This window comes from Triplophysa dalaica, chromosome 2 (assembly GCF_015846415.1).
Source record: "Triplophysa dalaica isolate WHDGS20190420 chromosome 2, ASM1584641v1, whole genome shotgun sequence".
Classification (NCBI taxonomy): Eukaryota; Metazoa; Chordata; class Actinopteri; order Cypriniformes; family Nemacheilidae; genus Triplophysa; species Triplophysa dalaica.
The window spans coordinates 12,739,050-12,756,672 of NC_079543.1; the positions used below are offsets into that span (position 1 = coordinate 12,739,050).

Here is a 17,623-nt window from a genome sequence, read left to right on the forward strand (position 1 = left end):
CACCTTGAGCAACAAACAAAATCATAAAAACATAAAAGAGCTTCCCTTACTTATGAGTGTGTGTTTTGTCCCCCAGAACCCATCATCAGGTTCGCTGAGATCAAATACAGCATTAAAGAGCCACAGGTTCCTGCCGAGATTGCTATAGTGAAGATCCCTGTCCTGCGTCAGGGTGATACATCCAAGGTTTCTGTGGTGAGAATTCACACCAAGGACGGCTCTGCAACATCAGGAGAGGACTACAATCCTCTTTCTCAAGGTCAGGATGAGTCCCATAAACAACCTAACCAGGATCCCATTCCACAGTGTTTGGAGATATTAATTTACCATGATCAGTTGCACTTAACATCTTGCACAACCGGAATGAAGATTTTGCATTATGACACATTCTGTCACTTTTTTTATGTACAACAGCTAAGAGTACTCCAAGCAGGGTCCTCTTAGTACTTTTGCTTATATGTTCTTTCAGACGTGGAGTTTAAGGAGGGTGAGACAGAGCATATTGTGGAGATTAAGGTGCTTTATGATGGACAAAGAGAGATCCGTGAGGCTTTCACCGTTCACATGAAGCCTGACGAGTATATGGTGGCTGAGACCCAGGTCAGAGACCATCATCTTTATAAATACCCCCCGAGTCGCCACATCACACACTCCTAGACACTCGCCAACGTCCCTCTCTTGCTAAAATAGCCATGTGGCAGCTGCTTCTGTCAGCGAGGGGCAATCACTGTCTCCAGTCTCTTTCAGAGGAGTCTGTGTGATGTAAATGGGTTACCCGACCTAAAAACAGAATTGTGGCTTGAATTTGTACACTGCCCTCTACAGTCAAAACCTTAGAATCCTGTCTTTTCCCTTTTTTGAGATAATATTCTGATGAGATTAGGGGAATGGAAGTCAAGCTAAATTGAATTTGGGTGTTATTTTTTATTTAACACATAGCATCCAACGTTCATATTGATGTTATTCTTTTTGCTGTAAGGATGTTATTTTGTTACGTTTATGGTAGTCTTTTCTTCTTCTACTTTTTATAGATGAACAAGGCTATTGTGTACATTGAAGAGATGAATAGTGTGGCTGATGTCACCTTCCCAGCTGTGCCTCAGGTTGTGTCATTGCTGTTGTACGATGATACGACTCGGGCTAAGGACAACCCCCACCCTCAGACTGGATATCCTGTTGTGTGTGTGACTGTACGTGACACCAATCATTTAGTCAATAAATTACAATAAATTGTTTGTATTTTGTCCTGTTTCTAATTGCCTTGTTTGTGTCCATGTTTCATCAGGCCTGCAACCCCAAATACTTTGACTTTGATAAGACTGGCTCCATTTGCTCAGTAGAAAACATCAATGACACACTGACTCAGTACCGGTGGTTAGTTAGTGCCCCGAGTGGACCAGATGGAGTTACCAGCCCCTTGAGGGAAGTGGACACCAACACCTTCTTCACTAACACCAAGTCTATCGTGCTGGACTCAATCTATTTCCAGGCTGGCTCCCGAGTGCAATGTGCTGCCCGAGCCATAAATGCCAATGGTGACGCCGGGCTAGAGCTCAGCTCACCCATTGCGGTCATCAGCCGAGAGGAGGGTAATGTTGATGTCACCACCACGATGTGGATTACAAAATTTTTGATTATTTTGAGATTATAATGTAAACATTAGGTTTTATTACGCATTTCTTCATGTGATTCTCTGTGTTTTGTAGTGCCGGGTAAAATGAATTGAAACGATAGATAAAAGTGACTCCAAGAAAAAAAGGTAACATGTTTATGTCTACCAACCACAGGTCTCTGTCAACCTCGTATACCTGGCACAGTGGGCGCTGAACCATTCTCAGCTAAAATTCGGTACACTGGCCCCGATGACCCTGACTATCCTAATCTGATCAAACTCACTGTCACTATGCCCCACATGGATGGTAAGCAATTACCACAATCAAAAACAACACAATAAACATCAACCTAAATGTCAAGAAAAGGCCGAGATATTTTATAAATTAAACAACAGATCACATAAATCTCTTTTCTTCTTCCTCAGGCATGCTGCCAGTTATCTCCACGCGTCCGCTGTCCAACTTTGAGCTGACTCTTAGTCCAGATGGGACACGAGTCGGGAACCACCGCTGCTCTAACCTTTTAGATTTTAATGAGATCCAGACAGCACATGGCTTCATTACTGATGGCACCAAGAACCCAGAAATTATTGGCGAAACAGCACCGTACCAGTATAGTGTGGCCATGCGTAGCGCCAATTCCCTTCGCTTCTACCGTAACCTCAACCAGGAGGCATGTCTGTGGGAGTTCAGCAGCTACTTTGACATGTCAGAGCTGTTGAATGATTGTGGGGGATCCATTGGCACAGATGGACAGGTGAGAACTTCAGAGACTAGACAGTTGGAAATGTAAAGATATGCACAGAGTAAAAGATTTTTCATGTTAAGATTATCCTAAAATAGTGTGTGAGGGAGTTTGATACCATATACCCAACATTTATAAACAACCCTTTGGAACAGCATCTACAGTATTATAAAGGCACTCACTTAAAGGGATAGTTCAGCCAAAAACTCCAATTTGTTATTTATTTACTCCCCCTCAGGCCATTTGAGATGTAGTTGACATTTTTTAATTCCAAAAAGTGGCTCCTGGCGATATGTTAGCGTTTCGTGAAGTAACTTGCTCAATATTTTCATAAATTTGAATGTATTTTTTTATAATATTAGCCATACTGTACAGCCTCAACACTCCCTTTGTGGAGGTGGCGCTAAACGTATCAGACAGTGGTATGCCATCTGCCACAAAATACTACAAGACGAAGATTGCGATTGTGTGCAGAGGCTGCACATTACGGCTAATATTATTAAGTTTTAAAGAATATCAAATGATTCGCTTTGCGAAATGTCAACATCTCGCCAGGAGCCAGTTTTTGGAATTATGTGCTTTAGGAACTATTAGAACGCCAGACCCCATATATTCCTATAATATGAAGCAGAGAGGGCTTCGGATTTACCAAACAATCTTCTTTATCGTTCTACTCAAGAAAAAATGTCACCTACATCTCGGATGGCCTGAGGGCGAGTAAATAAACGGCAAATGGAGTTTTTGGGCTGAACTATCCCTTTAATGTAAAAAAATATTTTCACCCTCAAGTTCCAAGGCCATGTGAATTTTCCATATCTGTTAGACACTAAGGAAAGCGGATAAGTGGAGGTTTGATAAAATATGGACAAAACAAGTCTTAGCGGGTAACTAAGATGGAAACAAACAAATTCTAACAAAAATGATCACCTTCATTTGAATAAAGAGAAGCTTGGACATTCAACACATTCATAAATAGTTAGTTTCTTGGTCCATAGACATATGGGTTGTAAAAGACATTAGGGTGAACATATGAAAGGACTTTCATGTTTGAGGTAACTATTTATTGTCGTTTTTAATGTTGTTTCTGTACCCGTTTCTGTAGGTGCTGAATCTTGTTCAGTCCTATGTAACATTACGGGTGCCCCTGTTTGTGTCCTATGTCTTCCACTCTCCTGTTGCGGTTGGGGGCTGGCAACATTTTGACCTGCGATCTGAGCTAAGGCTCACCTTTGTGTATGACACTGCCATTTTATGGCAAGATGGTATTGGAAGCCCACCAGAGGCTGAGCTACAAGGTAGTATACAAATGCCATACTGCAAGTATTGAAATACCAAAGTTAACTACTGATAGTGCACACAAAAACACTGAGGAATAGTTTAATACAGTTAAGACAGGTTAAACACAGCTTTCATTAAATGTCAGTCTTTCTCTACAAATAAATCCAAACAATTGTAAGATCTCTGACATTATGCTTATTTGTGCAATCATTGTATTAAAGGTGCCATGTATCCTACCAGCATGAGAATCAATGATGAAGGTCGTCTTGTAGTCAACTTCAAGACTGAGGCTCGATTCAGGGGGCAGTTTGTCATGTCTCATTCAGGTAACCTAAAATACTTAGACACAGGCCCTCCTGGTAGTCTGTTAGACTTGTCACCCAAAAAAACAGCGTTTACTTTTGGTGATCCTCCATATTTCACAAAAGCAAAACGAAGCTTATTACTGCCATCTTCTGGATGTTTTTATGTTGCCCCTGGTTTGCTTATCTAGTACATTGAGCAGGTCAGTTTAATAAAAGTAAGAAAATAATAAGGGAAGTATGTTTTACACATTTTATGATGCTTTAAACATGATTTAGTGTTTCACTTTTGTGTGTGTGCGTACGTTTGTGCGCGAGTGTGTGATTTTTTTTTGCTGGAATAGGCTAGGAGTGGATGTGGCATGTCTGTTAATTTAAATGTCACTTTAATAATGGAGTAATGGTAATGGACGTGTTACCGGCGCTCTTTTTTTGTCAGCAATATAACGTTACGTGTTCAGACAAATATTTAAGGTGCATATTTCGTCGAAATTGTCTTGCAAATTACCTGATAGACGTAACACCAATACTCCCAGACAGATGTTGTTGAATTCTTGGCCACCAATCCACGACAATAACTTAATCCCACTAAAACAACGTGAAAATATCCTTGTAGGCTAAATTTATCTTTGTGTTTGTCTCACGCATCTTTGAACGTGTTGAACGCGCTTTGTGGCTGCCCGGGATTGTTCGCGCGCGCCTTGAACCTGGGCATCTAATTGTTCGACACACTGATATTTTGGCTAAATGATTAATACTGTAATATGTGTTTTGTGTTCTTTGTACAGTTAACTTGTATAATTTTGTGTACTTTTGATATACTTTTCGTGTTATAATAATTAGCAAAATAATAATAAATGTGATTTTTAAATTAACAATGTGTTCTAGGTACACTAGAATGAAATAATGTGTCTTCAAGTAAAATAATGAATGTCAACAATATGAATGTGTGTCACTTTCAGGAACCACTTTGACCTCCATGATAATGTCAGCTGATCACCCTGGACTCACATTCACCCTCACTCTGGTCCGGACTGAACCAACTTACAACCAGCCCATGCAACAGTGGAGCTTTGTTTCTGACTTCGCCGTAAGTTTATTTCGGTTTATTTATCTTTCACTTTTTAGCATTAAAATGTTTAAAATACATTTTTACGATTTTTACGATTTTAAAAAGACAAAATACTCTATGTCTGTTAGGTAAGGGACTATTCTGGTACCTATACTGTGAAGCTGATTCCTTGCAGTGCTTCACCTAATGGTGAGTTCAGCATTCCTCCCGTCTGTCATCCGCGGGAGCCTCTCACCTTTGACATGGACATTCGCTTCCAGCAGGTTGGTTACAGCCCCCTTATCCTTCCACCACCCTATTTCCATATCCCCAATTTTTATTAAAATTACGACATTAACAAAGTGGTTTTAATTGCTTCAACGTGGATACATTTGCTTTCATCTAACTCATTTTAAATTTAATTATAGTGGTCATTATGCTACTAAGGGTTCATATGGATTTTGGATTGCACATCTTTAAAGAAATCAGCAGAGGATGTAAGAGGGTGACAGTGTTAATAAGCGTTGCGGTGTAAACATCTGATATTTTTGTGGCATTTCTCAGGTGAGTGATCCTGTAGCAGCAGAGTTCAGCTTGAATACACAGATGTTTCTGCTGTCAAAGAAGGAGCTGTGGCTGTCTGATGGTTCCATGGGCTTTGGCGAGGCAACTGACACTGCCTTTGTTGAAGGTGCTGATATTAACAAAATATTTAAGTAAAAACTGGATTGGATGTAGTGTCACTATTATTTCAGTATAGATGCTCACTATTCAAAACCTAATTCATATTGGTTTTCTCTGTAGGTTCTAACATCTATGGTCGTGTGATGGTGGACCCAGTGCAGAATTTGGGTGACTCTTTCTCCTGCGGCATAGAGAAGGTTTTCCTCTGTACAGGCACCGATGGCTACGTCCCCAAGTACAACCCCATCAATAAAGAGTACGGATGTCTAGCTGATGCTCCATCACTGCTTTACAGACTGAAGATCCTGGTATGTGATTCTTTGCTTTTTTCATACTGTATAAACTTACTATCTTACAATTATGTGAAATACAGGATTCTGTCAAACTTTCACAGTTCACAATTGCAGAAAGGCTCCATTTTAGGTACAGTAAATCCCCTTGTTGTTTATCGTCAAATTGAAAACATGTTTGTTTTTTTTACTTAGGACAAAGCCCAGCCAGAAACCCAGGCCACTGCCTTTGGAAATGTACCGTTTGATGCTTTCCTGGCTTTGGATACCCCTGGAGCTCTTTCCTTAGTCCGACAACCTGGATCTGATGGCTTCACCTTGTCATCATCTCCTCTTTTCCAGGTCAGAGACCTTTCTAATAATCAACCCCCATAGTTTCCTTTGTTTGACCTAAATCAACAGATGCATTTTCACATTCTCATTTCATTCTTTAGGTCGCTGCTGGCCGTGAATGGTTCATCCACACCATCTACACGGTCCGTTCTAGAGATAATGCCAACCGTGGTAAAAGAAGCCTTAAGTACCACCATGCATTATCATCCGCCATAGCTGAACCTGGCATACAAAGCCGCAACCGTCGTGCCGTACCTGACCCAGAGGCTTTGGACATCGGTGCTGAGAATAACAAAGGCACCAACATCCAGCACATTGCTTTGGAAAGCTCCAACCGACTGCGGGTGAGCCAGCCATGGGGCCGCGAGACTAACTTGGAGCATCCTCTGGTGGAGGGGAGCCTGAGTAAGGAGCCCGGTTCCGATTTCTCTCTTCCCAACGGTATGTCCACATTGCTGGGGGTGGCTGGGCTCATCCTGCTGGTTTGTCTGGTAATATTGCTGGTGGTTCTATTGATGCGCCGCAAGAGGAAAGAGAAAAAGTATCCAGCGTATTCCACTTCCTCCTGCGCAGCCTACGGCAGAAACACCTCACACGTGAGGAGCAACCGAGATAGCTCTGAGGTGTAAACTGCCCATTGTTTCCTCAAATCATCCTTGTTCATTCAAACATTCACACATAAAGTATAAGGTTGCTCAAAGAAGCATAGCCCATGATGTTGAGGACACATAGATATTCAAGGTGAGGAAACAGTGCCGGCATTTTAAGCCTCACTAAAAATGACACCACCTCATTTGTGGCTTCGGCCAAGTTACAATTGCCATCTTAATTCTGAACTGATCAAATGTTCATCAATTAGGCAATGAAGACATCTTGCCTCGAAAGATGAGTAGTGGCTCTCATATGACCTAGTCAAACAAATGGAGGTTGCTTGTTGAGCTTAGTAATAATATTGTTGTAGTGTGCTCCTATTGGTGGATCTGTGAACCAGAGCTGGCCGCAGTAAACATGTGCTCAGACAAACAGAGGAAATCTGTGCTTCGCTGTTACCTCAGCTTGTATCTAAAAATTTAACATGAGCTTAATTTCATTAGATGAAAAAAAAGTAAACAAATATTTTTTTAATTTCAAAGCAAAAATAAAGGTCACCTCACTTTGGCATGAATAATATATTGGCCAGCAGTGACCGCTACAATTCAGCAATTTAAATTTTGTCAGGAGTATTGAGAGTAGTTGTATTTTTTAAAAGCAGTCTGTTTTATTTATATGTAACAGTTCTTATGCCAGTGTGGGAGATTCATGAGCAATCGAAAAGATGCAGGAACTGGTTTCTTTACACTTTTATGTGTTAAATCTATTTTTATATGCCTCATGAGATTAACTGCTGTGTACAAGAGCACATATCCATGTTCCCACATGATTGTATTGCTTGAAAGGGAGCATCATGTTTATTAATTGAGGCTCGTAAATATTCAGAATGTATTTTTTATAAATTTTCCGGACATATAAAATGAGGTTCAGAATGACATGAAATTGTGTGAACATAGCTGTTCACATCTGGTGTCAAAAGGAGAGAGTTTCATCAAAAGGTTTTAGTAAACCCCTGGTAAAACTAGAAACGATGTCAACCCATACAATTATATCAAATCATTTTGACTAAGGTGCTTTTTCACTTCCAAAATAGCCATAACCTTTTTACTGTTCAAGCATTGTGTAATGCATTCAAATTAAATTGCTTCATATATATATTTTTATTAATAGCAGTGGACAATACACCAATCATTAAATGTTATTCCGTTTCCCAACTTTTATATTTTTTCATGAATACTATATTGTGTAATTGCTGGTTTAGTCACCAGCAGATTCAAAGAAACTACTGACCATTATCCTTGTTGCTATATTTTATCACACCTTTTAATACAAGGTTGGTGTACTTGTAGTTCAAAACTGCCTCACCTGAAATGCACAAGATTTCTCATAGCCAACAGATAATGAATGATAGTTTACCTTACTTTGAATTTTAGTTTTCTTGACGTTGCAGAAAGATACTTGTTTCATAATAAAGTGCCTGTTGAAATGCTTTAAGTATAAATTAGAAATCTTCTTCTCTAACCTGTGATGAGTTTTAATTAAACTTTCAATTCAATAGTTCCTTGGCGTACTTGACATGCAACATGTCTCAAAGTACAATATATCTACACTGGAAAATAAGGTGTGTTTGAAGTTTATACTCACTGGGCGGAAGAAAAAGCTGGGGTATCTTCAACCATAGATATATATAACTAGATGCCGCATTGTCCGCGTCAAAGTCGCCACCCTATTTTGAAAAATCAAAACAATTTGTCTATACTATGTACTGCTATTTCAAATTTACAATGCACGGCAGTATTTGTTTTACTACATCACATACATCATATTTTACTGCTGTAACGGGTATACAGGATACAATAAAGAACTTCTTTCATCTTTTTATCCTCTTAAATTACTGCAGAAAAAGTCATTTCCACAGTGAAAAAACATTTGTTTTTTATAACATGTACCTTAAACTATAATACTTTGGGTGTTTAATTCGATGATAAAAATAAATCTCAGAAACAATCTCTAGGCTACATGTCTGTTTTATTCTTGCCTATTTTAACGTGATTATTTCTTCTGTTGCTTGTCTTGTCTAAAACATATCAATAAACATGTTGCCATCGACTGGATTCTCCCGGCACAAATAACGTATTTCACATTTCCTTATAACAACCATTAATTTGAAAGTAGCTATAATCGAGACACGAATTAACTAAAGACATGGTGAAGTTGTCCTCTGTACGTATATCGTAAACCATTGAAATATGTTAAGAAATGTAAACGTGAATGTGTTTTTTAATTTCGAAAAAGCATAGCTCTCCCATTGGGTTCAATGGGCTTTTAGCCCACTATTGCCCTCACCAATATGGCGACCCTATTGACGTAACGCAGCAGCGGGGCAAAGCGGCCAATGGGGCGTCTAGTATTATTTGCCTGTCTTCAACCATCAATTTTAGTCTTATCTTCAACCATATGGGGTGTAACTAATTGAACTTTAAGTGATACTTCACCATAAAATGAAAAATTCGGTAATGAATTACTCACCCTCAAGATGTTCCAAATCTATTAAATTCCTTTGTTCTGATGAACGAAAAGAAAGATATATGGAAGAATTTTCTTTTTCGTTCTGGGACATCATTGACCAAAGAAGGAAAAATAAAATGCTAGTCAAAGGTGCCCAGCTTTCCTAAATTCTTCAAAATATCCCATTTTGTGTTTAACAGAACAAAAAAAATTATACAGATATGGAACAACTTATAAATGCTTACAGAATATTATTTTTTATACGCAGCTAATATTGTAAAAAAAAGCAAACACCACAATGTCAGCAGAAATCTCCTGAAGTATCATTTTTATTGAGTTCATTTTAAAATGTACATTTCTTTTGGATTCATTAAAAAAAGATAAAAAGCAACTCGTAAAGAAAAAAAGATTTGAGTAGAAGGGAAAAAATACAGGCACAGCTTTGAATCAAAAAAGACATGCTTGAAAAGCCTGTATAGATATATACAACTGAAGTCACCAATGGTATTGCAACACATCAACTGTGTCTTCTTGGCTTAAGAACGGTAGTTAGTAGAGCTAATTTGAGCACACACACACACAGTGAAGTTCTATTTGAATGTATTCTGAATAAATGTATTCCGATATGAGCTAAAAATCACTGACAGGATCGTATATACAACATTCAAAAAAGTTGCAATGGTAAGGCAATTCGTTTCCAAGAGCCGAGGAAATCTGAAATAAATTATCAAAGTGGCGCTAAAATGCATTGATACACCAGTCACAGAAAATGCAAAGTCAAATAAAAATTCCTGAAACTACACGACCGGCTTACTGCTCCTCACCCATAAAGGCATCTTATACAGCACAAAAATATCTTGCATCGTTACGAAATACCAAAGGTTTCAATGAGAACATGTGAATAGCAAGATAGTAGAAAATAAAATCTGTGTTAAACTTTTCAGTGAGTACCTAACCTTGGTGATTCAGTTAATTGATACCATGCTTAAAGAAAAATAAAAAATAAAACAACAAATAAAAACAGAGTTCTCTGTTTAAAATGATCACAGTTCCTGATTCCACCAAATAACATTTCCAAGTTTCTAAGACCACCTCAGACCGTGTAGACTTCTATCCTGCAGAATCCACACTTTAGCCTTAACATACCAGATATTACATACAAATAGAGGACACTTTTATTCATGTACATAACACTTTATACAGTCTGTCTGCTGTCTTGCAAATGTAATTAATCTCTAAAACTGTAGTACATTTGCTGCTCAAGCAGTTCAAAACCTTTTGATTGCACAACTGAATTACAAGTGAGGCCTAAAAAAATGAAACGAATGGAAAAAACCTGGATGTCTACAGTTTTCAGATTATCATGGAACTTTTTAAAAAGAACGGCTTCTAAAAAGCGGTCTTGAAAACCCACCGTGGCAGTTTTGTAAGCATGTAAAACTAAAAGAAAAAACTTCAGTTGTTCAAGTTAGTCAAACAGCCATACTGTATCTTACAGACCTGATGCATCTCAAGCCTGTGGAATAGTGTGCTTTAACACCACAAATGGAGGGGAAGATCTCCAAAATCAGAAACGGTGAAGTGTTGAGCAGTGTGTAGTATGAATAATGCTCCTCTGTTCGCACTATTGTTTATTGGGCTTTTAGCCAGAAAGGCTCAAAATGTCCTTCAGCCCCTATGTGCACATTCCAGTCCATCCTCCTTAAAGTCTGTCAGCTTATACATGAGGTTCCCTCAGATCAGCTCTCCCCTGCAACGGGTGCGGTCGTCAAGCAGGAAGCAGTGTAAACTAGCTGATCTGGGAGCTGAGACCTACACTGCTGTATCTAAAAATCAAAAATGGACGTCGAAAAAGAGGAGGCTGGAGGTTGGGACTACGTGCAGCTTTCTCTGTTCCCAGGCCTAATGCGAGTCCCGATCAAGCGCAAAGTAGGAAAGAGATGGGTGTCATTTGGCCCCTTTGGCAGGGGTGTCTGTTTCCGTCGACTGCCGTCCATCGCTCCACGCTTCACGGGTACTCTTGAGAGCTTGCGTGCGCTGCTGATCTACCACCACGTAATCGACCCGCTCGTCTGACACTGAAATACCAGTCCCGTTACTCTTCGTCTAAAAAGTGGAGATAGGGAAGACAGCAGTAAATATAGAGAAAAACACGTTTCGGTAATAAAAATGGAAATCATCTTATGCCTTATGCCGTGCCTTACCTTTCGAGGAGGAGTTGATTTCCCAGTGTCCAGATCGAGATCCAGGTACTCCACCTGCTTGTCTCCTTTGGGCTTCACCATGGGACTGCCCCCACCATCAGGATTCATGTTCTGAGATTCCAAAACATCAACAAAAGAAACACTCACAAAACTATACAATCATTTAATGATCAATACGGCAGTCAGAATTAGTCACGAAAAGATCTTTACAACTGATATATGAAACTACTGAATGACACTGCTGCTAGTTGATGTGAGTAAACAGACTTAAGGTTTTCTTTAATGTAAAACAAATGGTTGTTGACACAACATTAATAAGACTAAATCATTGAAATATTGAGATTTTAATTGAGAAATGGGCTCATAGATGAATAACGATTACTGCTCATTCTAAAATGATACTATTGGTACAACAAAATTGTTAAAAACATTGTTTACTTTCAACAGTTCCTTTCAAACTCTAGAATTGCTGCCTTTTGCTTGCAGACTTGCATGATTATATTTTTTTTATAATCTCCAAAAAAGTATTTCTCATTCTGCATAATTAACTCAAATCAAGCAAAATTATTACTTGACTGTGAGGAGTAACATCATTGCACTGCTAATAAAAAGCACAAGAAAAAAAATCACAAATCAATACAATCTGATCAATTCACTTTAAACAATCTGGCTCAGGCATTCATCTTTGCTCAAAACCGCTACTAACTTCGAGCCCCTTTGTAATGAACGTGTTTGCACCAATACATTGTCACATGGATGAAGGAATAACATCTATTGTTGTTTTTGCTTTGTTTGCGATCTACGTTGCGTGAAATCACACATCCACCCTGCTCACCTCCTCCAGGTGGTCTAGACCTGACACTTCTCTCTTTATAGGGGTGATGGGAACTGTACAGTAGAAGGACTCCTCTCTACAGAATGGAAAAAAATCATAGAGGAAAAAGGAAACCGATGGCAAAGCAGAGAAAAAAGAAGCGACGAGCAGAATACAGATGAGAGCAAATAAAAAGCAGCCAGATGAAACAGAATGCAGGGACCAACCTGTTAGTTTGGTTAAGTATATAAACACTCTTTGAGATGAAGTTTTTTGACAGACAAATTGTAAGAAAACAAAACAATTCATGCATGAAATAAGAAATTAGAGAAGAAATGCACGGAACAGAAAAGATAGGAGGCCATACATCTGTAGGCTGAAACCATGAAGCCAAAAATGAATGGGAGGACAGACACAGCACAAAAAAAGTGAAGAAAACCCTGGAGAAAAAGGAAAAATGAAGGAAGGGAAAGGAGCGAGGGGTCCTTCTTTTCAGGCTGCTGGATGCCCGATTGATGCTGTTCACCACTTACTGTACATCTAATCCTACAAATCTGCAAAGCTGGCATTTCTTTCCAAGTAAAATACACCCTAAATTGGGTATACCATATAAGGAATTACTAAATATTGCTCTTATTCCGTTTATAGATATAAAAAAAGAATAGTTCTGTTCCTGGATGCTGATCAATATCTTTATTCACATTCACAATGATATACTGAGATGATATATTCCTAGCGCTGTGCATAACCCATACTGTAGCTTCCCTCTGTTTTTGTAGCAAAACAAAATGATTTTGTGTGATGATATTTCGAAAATCAAAATTTGTGTTTATTATGTGGTAATCATTTTATGAAAAGCACTCAAGGATGTGTCATATTGTGAATATAGTCTCAGACGAAGGATTTTCACACACTGACTATATACACAAAATAACATTGCTTCTCGTATGTTACATCTTATAAACCTACACTAACAACAACAAAAAACATCTTCCGTTTCCAATCCTGACTGCACGAATTAAAGTAGAATATACTGTAACTGGAGTGGAACAGTAACTGTGGTGTTGGTTTTACATACTGGTTCATCTGTAGACATATTAGCGTGATGCATGGATACATAATTCTCTTCACAGTCCTCGGAGTCGGTGCTGGATGCAGTGCTATGCCCCGAGTGCGGTCTGGGAGGCATGGGAAACCTAGAGGGGCTGAGCAGCAGGACAACGTTTACACTGCTGCTCATGCACACACACAAACATACACACACACACAACAGCATGACAAACTCTCACTGTCTGGAACTTCTCAGCTGATTGGGGACTGACACTTTAAAACTGTTATATACAGTAGATAAAGCATTCAAGAATACAATTCAACTCTTTCTCTTATCACTACCATTTCTATATGATGGGATGTTAAGACATGACTACAGAAATGCATGAACGATTAGTTATTTAGCCTATGGGGTCTGTTGTGTGGACGCCATGCAGAATCATGCCCAAACGGTGATCTGTTTTAGTTGACACTTACTCCCTGGTGAAGGACCTGGTCACAGGTGAACGGACTGGTGCCGTAAGCTCCTCCCACTCAGGGACAGGCTTGATCTCCAAAGGGGCCGGCTTAACTGCAAGAGAGGCAATTCAATGCACAATGTTCAGAATGTAAGTAATAGTGTGAATACTGAAAGCCCACCCTGATGCATATACAGCACTCATTGTAAAAAAGATCAAATGTATGTAATTTACAGACGTAAGCAAATAAAATGGCTTTCAGACATAACTGATAAAATTACCCTTGAAATTCTATTTTGGGACAGTGTTTTTACCAGGACATAATTTATGAGGATTTAACAAAATCTTATGACTTCACAGGAAGATAAAATTATTGCAGAATTCCATTCAGTTGAAATGAGTCATTTAGACATTGGAGGGCACCAACCGCCACTTCCGCTGCCTGCCAGTCAAAGTGTTTTTGAAACACAGTATCAGATGAACTAAAATAACTCTTAAAAGATGACTGAAAAAGCAAGGCCGCTGTTCCACGAAATACACAATAAGTGATAATCACAAACACATCTTTGCTCCACCCCCCCTCTCTCATATCAACTGCATCTGATTCAGTTTTCGCCGCTGGCATGAAACTCGGCTGAGCTGAGAAGAGCCCAATCTGGCATGCGAGGAGTAGCTGTAACTGGCTGAAACATTCACCAGCTGGTGCCAGTGTGTGAGGGAAGAGAGCACAGACTAGCAATGCATTTCAAAGCCCTAACTGAACTTTTCAGGCAAATAATACGGCCTGAGGAAGTAAAAAAGACAAATCCATAGTTTGACTCCAAAACACAACACATATGGGCCCAGACAGGCCTTGTCTAGCATGTTAAGATCACTTGACCAGTTTTGCTGGCTCTGAGTGTATTATTGCATATGTACTCCTTTGTCCAGTTGCGATCTTTGAAATATCTGGAGAGATCATTTGCTATGTATTCTCCAGCCTCATCTTCCAGAATTATAGAAGACTATATAGAAGCTGCTATGTTTTATGTCACATATTTGTACAAATTTGCTTATTTGTTATAGATGATGTGTTTTGCATTTGTTTGAGTGTTTTTATTCATATCAAAAGGTTAAACAATAAAGTATTTTTCTCACAGACTTCATTACCAATATTAGGGTAGCACTTTATTTTACAGTCCTGAACCTACCCCTAAACCTAAACTTATATCATGTCGTTTCCTTATACTACCCAGTACTTTCTTAGGTACATGTACTGTGAAATAAAGTTCAACCAATATTAGTGTATAACACTGTATAAATACATTTGAATCAATAGACCATGATAACCAGCTAAACCTTAATTCTTTGGTAAACAGGAACAAACATTATGCCTTAACACCAACAGGAGTCAATTACGGTCTAAAAAGACAAATTAGCCTTGGAGATAGGCTCATTTCAATAAAGAACACCTGTGTTTTTTTTATTATGTTCAACCTTCTAAATTCTTAAGCCTGTAATGCTGGATTCACACGAGTGGTGGAATTGCCGCGATGTAGCCGCCTTTAATCCAATGTGGCTGCCGCTGCAGATCTCAAAAAGATTTTTATCTTCAGCTGCGCATGCCGCAAAGAGCCGTGCCCGTGGAAGTTGCGGGATTTTGGATGCATGAGCATTGCTTGCGCCTAGCCTCCGTCAGAGTTTTGCTGCTTACCGCATGTTTCCCTTTGAAAATGAACTGGACAAACGCGACTGAAACCACTATAAGACTGATCATGACAGACAGACCTTTATGCTAATAAACAGAACAGCATTTAGAACTTGTCAATATTTTTACCAGATACTTCAATGTGACCTTCAGGTTCTCGAATTCAGCTGTCCACAGGCAGCCCTTACAATATATGACAAAAATGCAAATCTCCACTGTCGAACTAACACCTCATTTCTCAATTTTTCATGAATCATTACTATTAGTCAAACTTCATGTTTGTCTGTAGGTTCTGCAAATAATTAACCAATCAAAAGTACTGAAAAGAGCTTGCAAAGTGTTTGTGGAGACAATGTTAATCGGTTAGTTTTTCCAATAAACAAGTGTTAGATTCCCTTCACCAGTTATGCACCACCTCCAAGACCCTTTCACATTGAGCGTGATGAAGTGATGCAAAATATTGTTGATGCTCTTCAATCAAAATAATAGATCAAAATAGTGCCAGTCACACCAGACGCCATCAGTCGTGGCACAAAAAAAGTTTTTTCTGTGTCACCTTATGTCACGCTCAGTGTGAAAGATCCTTTACCAATGTCACACTTGAAATCTATATGTATAGGACTCTATATGTCCCCAACAGCTGACCAACCATTCATGAAACAAGTCCGAGTGTCTTCAGAGGGACTGCAATCTATGCACACAGAGAATACAACACACGGACAACAGCATCAGTGGCCTAACTGTAAAATTACATCATCATTGGAGTGCAAATGCAAGTTTGCATCCTCCCAGTGTTTTGTGCATGTGGGTCTCATTTGCATCACTAGTCTATGATTCCTCTCAATGTCCTTTTCAGTCTCAGGCATGAAATGGAGGCCACACTTTTTAATGAAATATTTCAATGGATTTGTTCTTTTACACAATGCGTTATTCACAAAAACGAGCTTGTTGAAGCTAAGGTATTAACAGTGAGAGTAGCATTCTGTCGAGGTACGTACCCTTACGGCGTCTTGAGAATTCACCTACGGTTTGGGAGTCGGTACGCTCGAGACCGACTGCTCTGTTTATTTTAGGGCTTTGACCTAAATTGGTGAGAAAAAGCTTGTTTGTTACATGGCTTTAGCGCATTATTACTCCTCCAAACCTCACACCCATGCAATGTAGAAAAATCACAGCCACCTCCATCACTTTCGTCTTCTCGTTCGCTACACAAACATGTGTTGAGCTGCTACCATGGCAACAACTCTTCATGCATTTACTGTAAGTCATGCGACGAACAAGGTTTCCCCACAAAGACGGACAGGCGAGACATGCACATGGTTAAACAGACAAAACGTGGGTGAGTTTAGCATTCGCACCAACCGACAACACTCCAGTGTGCGGCTCAGCCAACATGGATCAGTCAGAAATATTTGACAAACACAGACTTTTCCTGCTGGTTTACCCATGTAGCAACAACAAAAACGTGCCACACATGAACAGCGACGACTAACAACATGAAACGATACAGACCCTATACACACAGTATTATTTCGAAAGTGTGAAGGACAGTCAGAAAGAGAGAAACCAGAGAACCAACACCAAAATGTGAAAGCTTTAAAAAAAAGCAGCCACTAGTAACATGAGACGCGAGAGTACACAAGCACACACAAAATACCCGACAACTGAAGATAAAACACCACCACACAAGCTGCAGCGAAACAGCAGAAATGACACAAAACTCCACATTAAAAAGTGATGAGTGAAAAGTTAGTATTATGCTTTGCCCATGGTTAAAAAATTGTGGAGTACTGCAGTGGAATTTGAACTAATTTATTTATTCTACTGTATATACATTACATGGCCATTCATATGAGGACACCTGGAAATCATACAGGTTAATTTTGTAACTTTTTATCAGAAGTTGATTGTTGTTTTGCTGTTTTATCAGCTTCCGCGTCTTCTGTAGATGATGGAACGTAGATGTGGGGATCTACTTTTGTTCGTACACAAGAACTTTAGTGAGGTCAGGTACA

The 17,623-nt window shown here is 39.2% G+C and overlaps 2 protein-coding genes across 17 annotated transcripts in view; one reads left to right on the forward strand and one right to left on the reverse strand.

Moving 5' to 3' along the window:
• Positions 1 to 8,896, forward strand: part of frem3 (Fras1 related extracellular matrix 3) — a 28,963-nt gene extending 20,067 nt beyond the window's left edge. The window contains exons 11-24 of the mRNA XM_056730884.1: positions 77 to 259; positions 470 to 600; positions 1,032 to 1,190; positions 1,286 to 1,589; positions 1,788 to 1,919; positions 2,039 to 2,370; positions 3,461 to 3,653; positions 3,858 to 3,962; positions 4,901 to 5,028; positions 5,139 to 5,273; positions 5,554 to 5,680; positions 5,794 to 5,981; positions 6,159 to 6,305; positions 6,398 to 8,896. Of these exons, the coding sequence (XP_056586862.1) occupies positions 77 to 259; positions 470 to 600; positions 1,032 to 1,190; positions 1,286 to 1,589; positions 1,788 to 1,919; positions 2,039 to 2,370; positions 3,461 to 3,653; positions 3,858 to 3,962; positions 4,901 to 5,028; positions 5,139 to 5,273; positions 5,554 to 5,680; positions 5,794 to 5,981; positions 6,159 to 6,305; positions 6,398 to 6,925 (2,792 nt within the window). The 3' untranslated portion in view covers positions 6,926 to 8,896. The remainder of the gene's footprint in view (positions 1 to 76; positions 260 to 469; positions 601 to 1,031; positions 1,191 to 1,285; positions 1,590 to 1,787; positions 1,920 to 2,038; positions 2,371 to 3,460; positions 3,654 to 3,857; positions 3,963 to 4,900; positions 5,029 to 5,138; positions 5,274 to 5,553; positions 5,681 to 5,793; positions 5,982 to 6,158; positions 6,306 to 6,397) is intronic.
• An 800-nt stretch (positions 8,897 to 9,696) lies between these two features.
• The window catches only part of gab1 (GRB2-associated binding protein 1), a 70,723-nt gene continuing 62,796 nt past the window's right edge, over positions 9,697 to 17,623 (reverse strand). For 9 of the 16 annotated variants that reach the window (XM_056765547.1, XM_056765530.1, XM_056765576.1 and 6 more), the window contains 6 exons: positions 16,607 to 16,690; positions 16,258 to 16,299; positions 13,941 to 14,034; positions 13,492 to 13,645; positions 11,600 to 11,710; positions 9,697 to 11,501 (listed from right to left, as the gene is read on the reverse strand). In XM_056765547.1, the coding sequence (XP_056621525.1) occupies positions 11,343 to 11,501; positions 11,600 to 11,710; positions 13,492 to 13,645; positions 13,941 to 14,034; positions 16,258 to 16,299; positions 16,607 to 16,690 (644 nt within the window). In that variant the 3' untranslated portion in view covers positions 9,697 to 11,342. The remainder of the gene's footprint in view (positions 11,502 to 11,599; positions 11,711 to 13,491; positions 13,646 to 13,940; positions 14,035 to 16,257; positions 16,300 to 16,606; positions 16,691 to 17,623) is intronic. The other 7 variants (XM_056765567.1, XM_056765605.1, XM_056765595.1 and 4 more) reach the window with 5 other exon arrangements.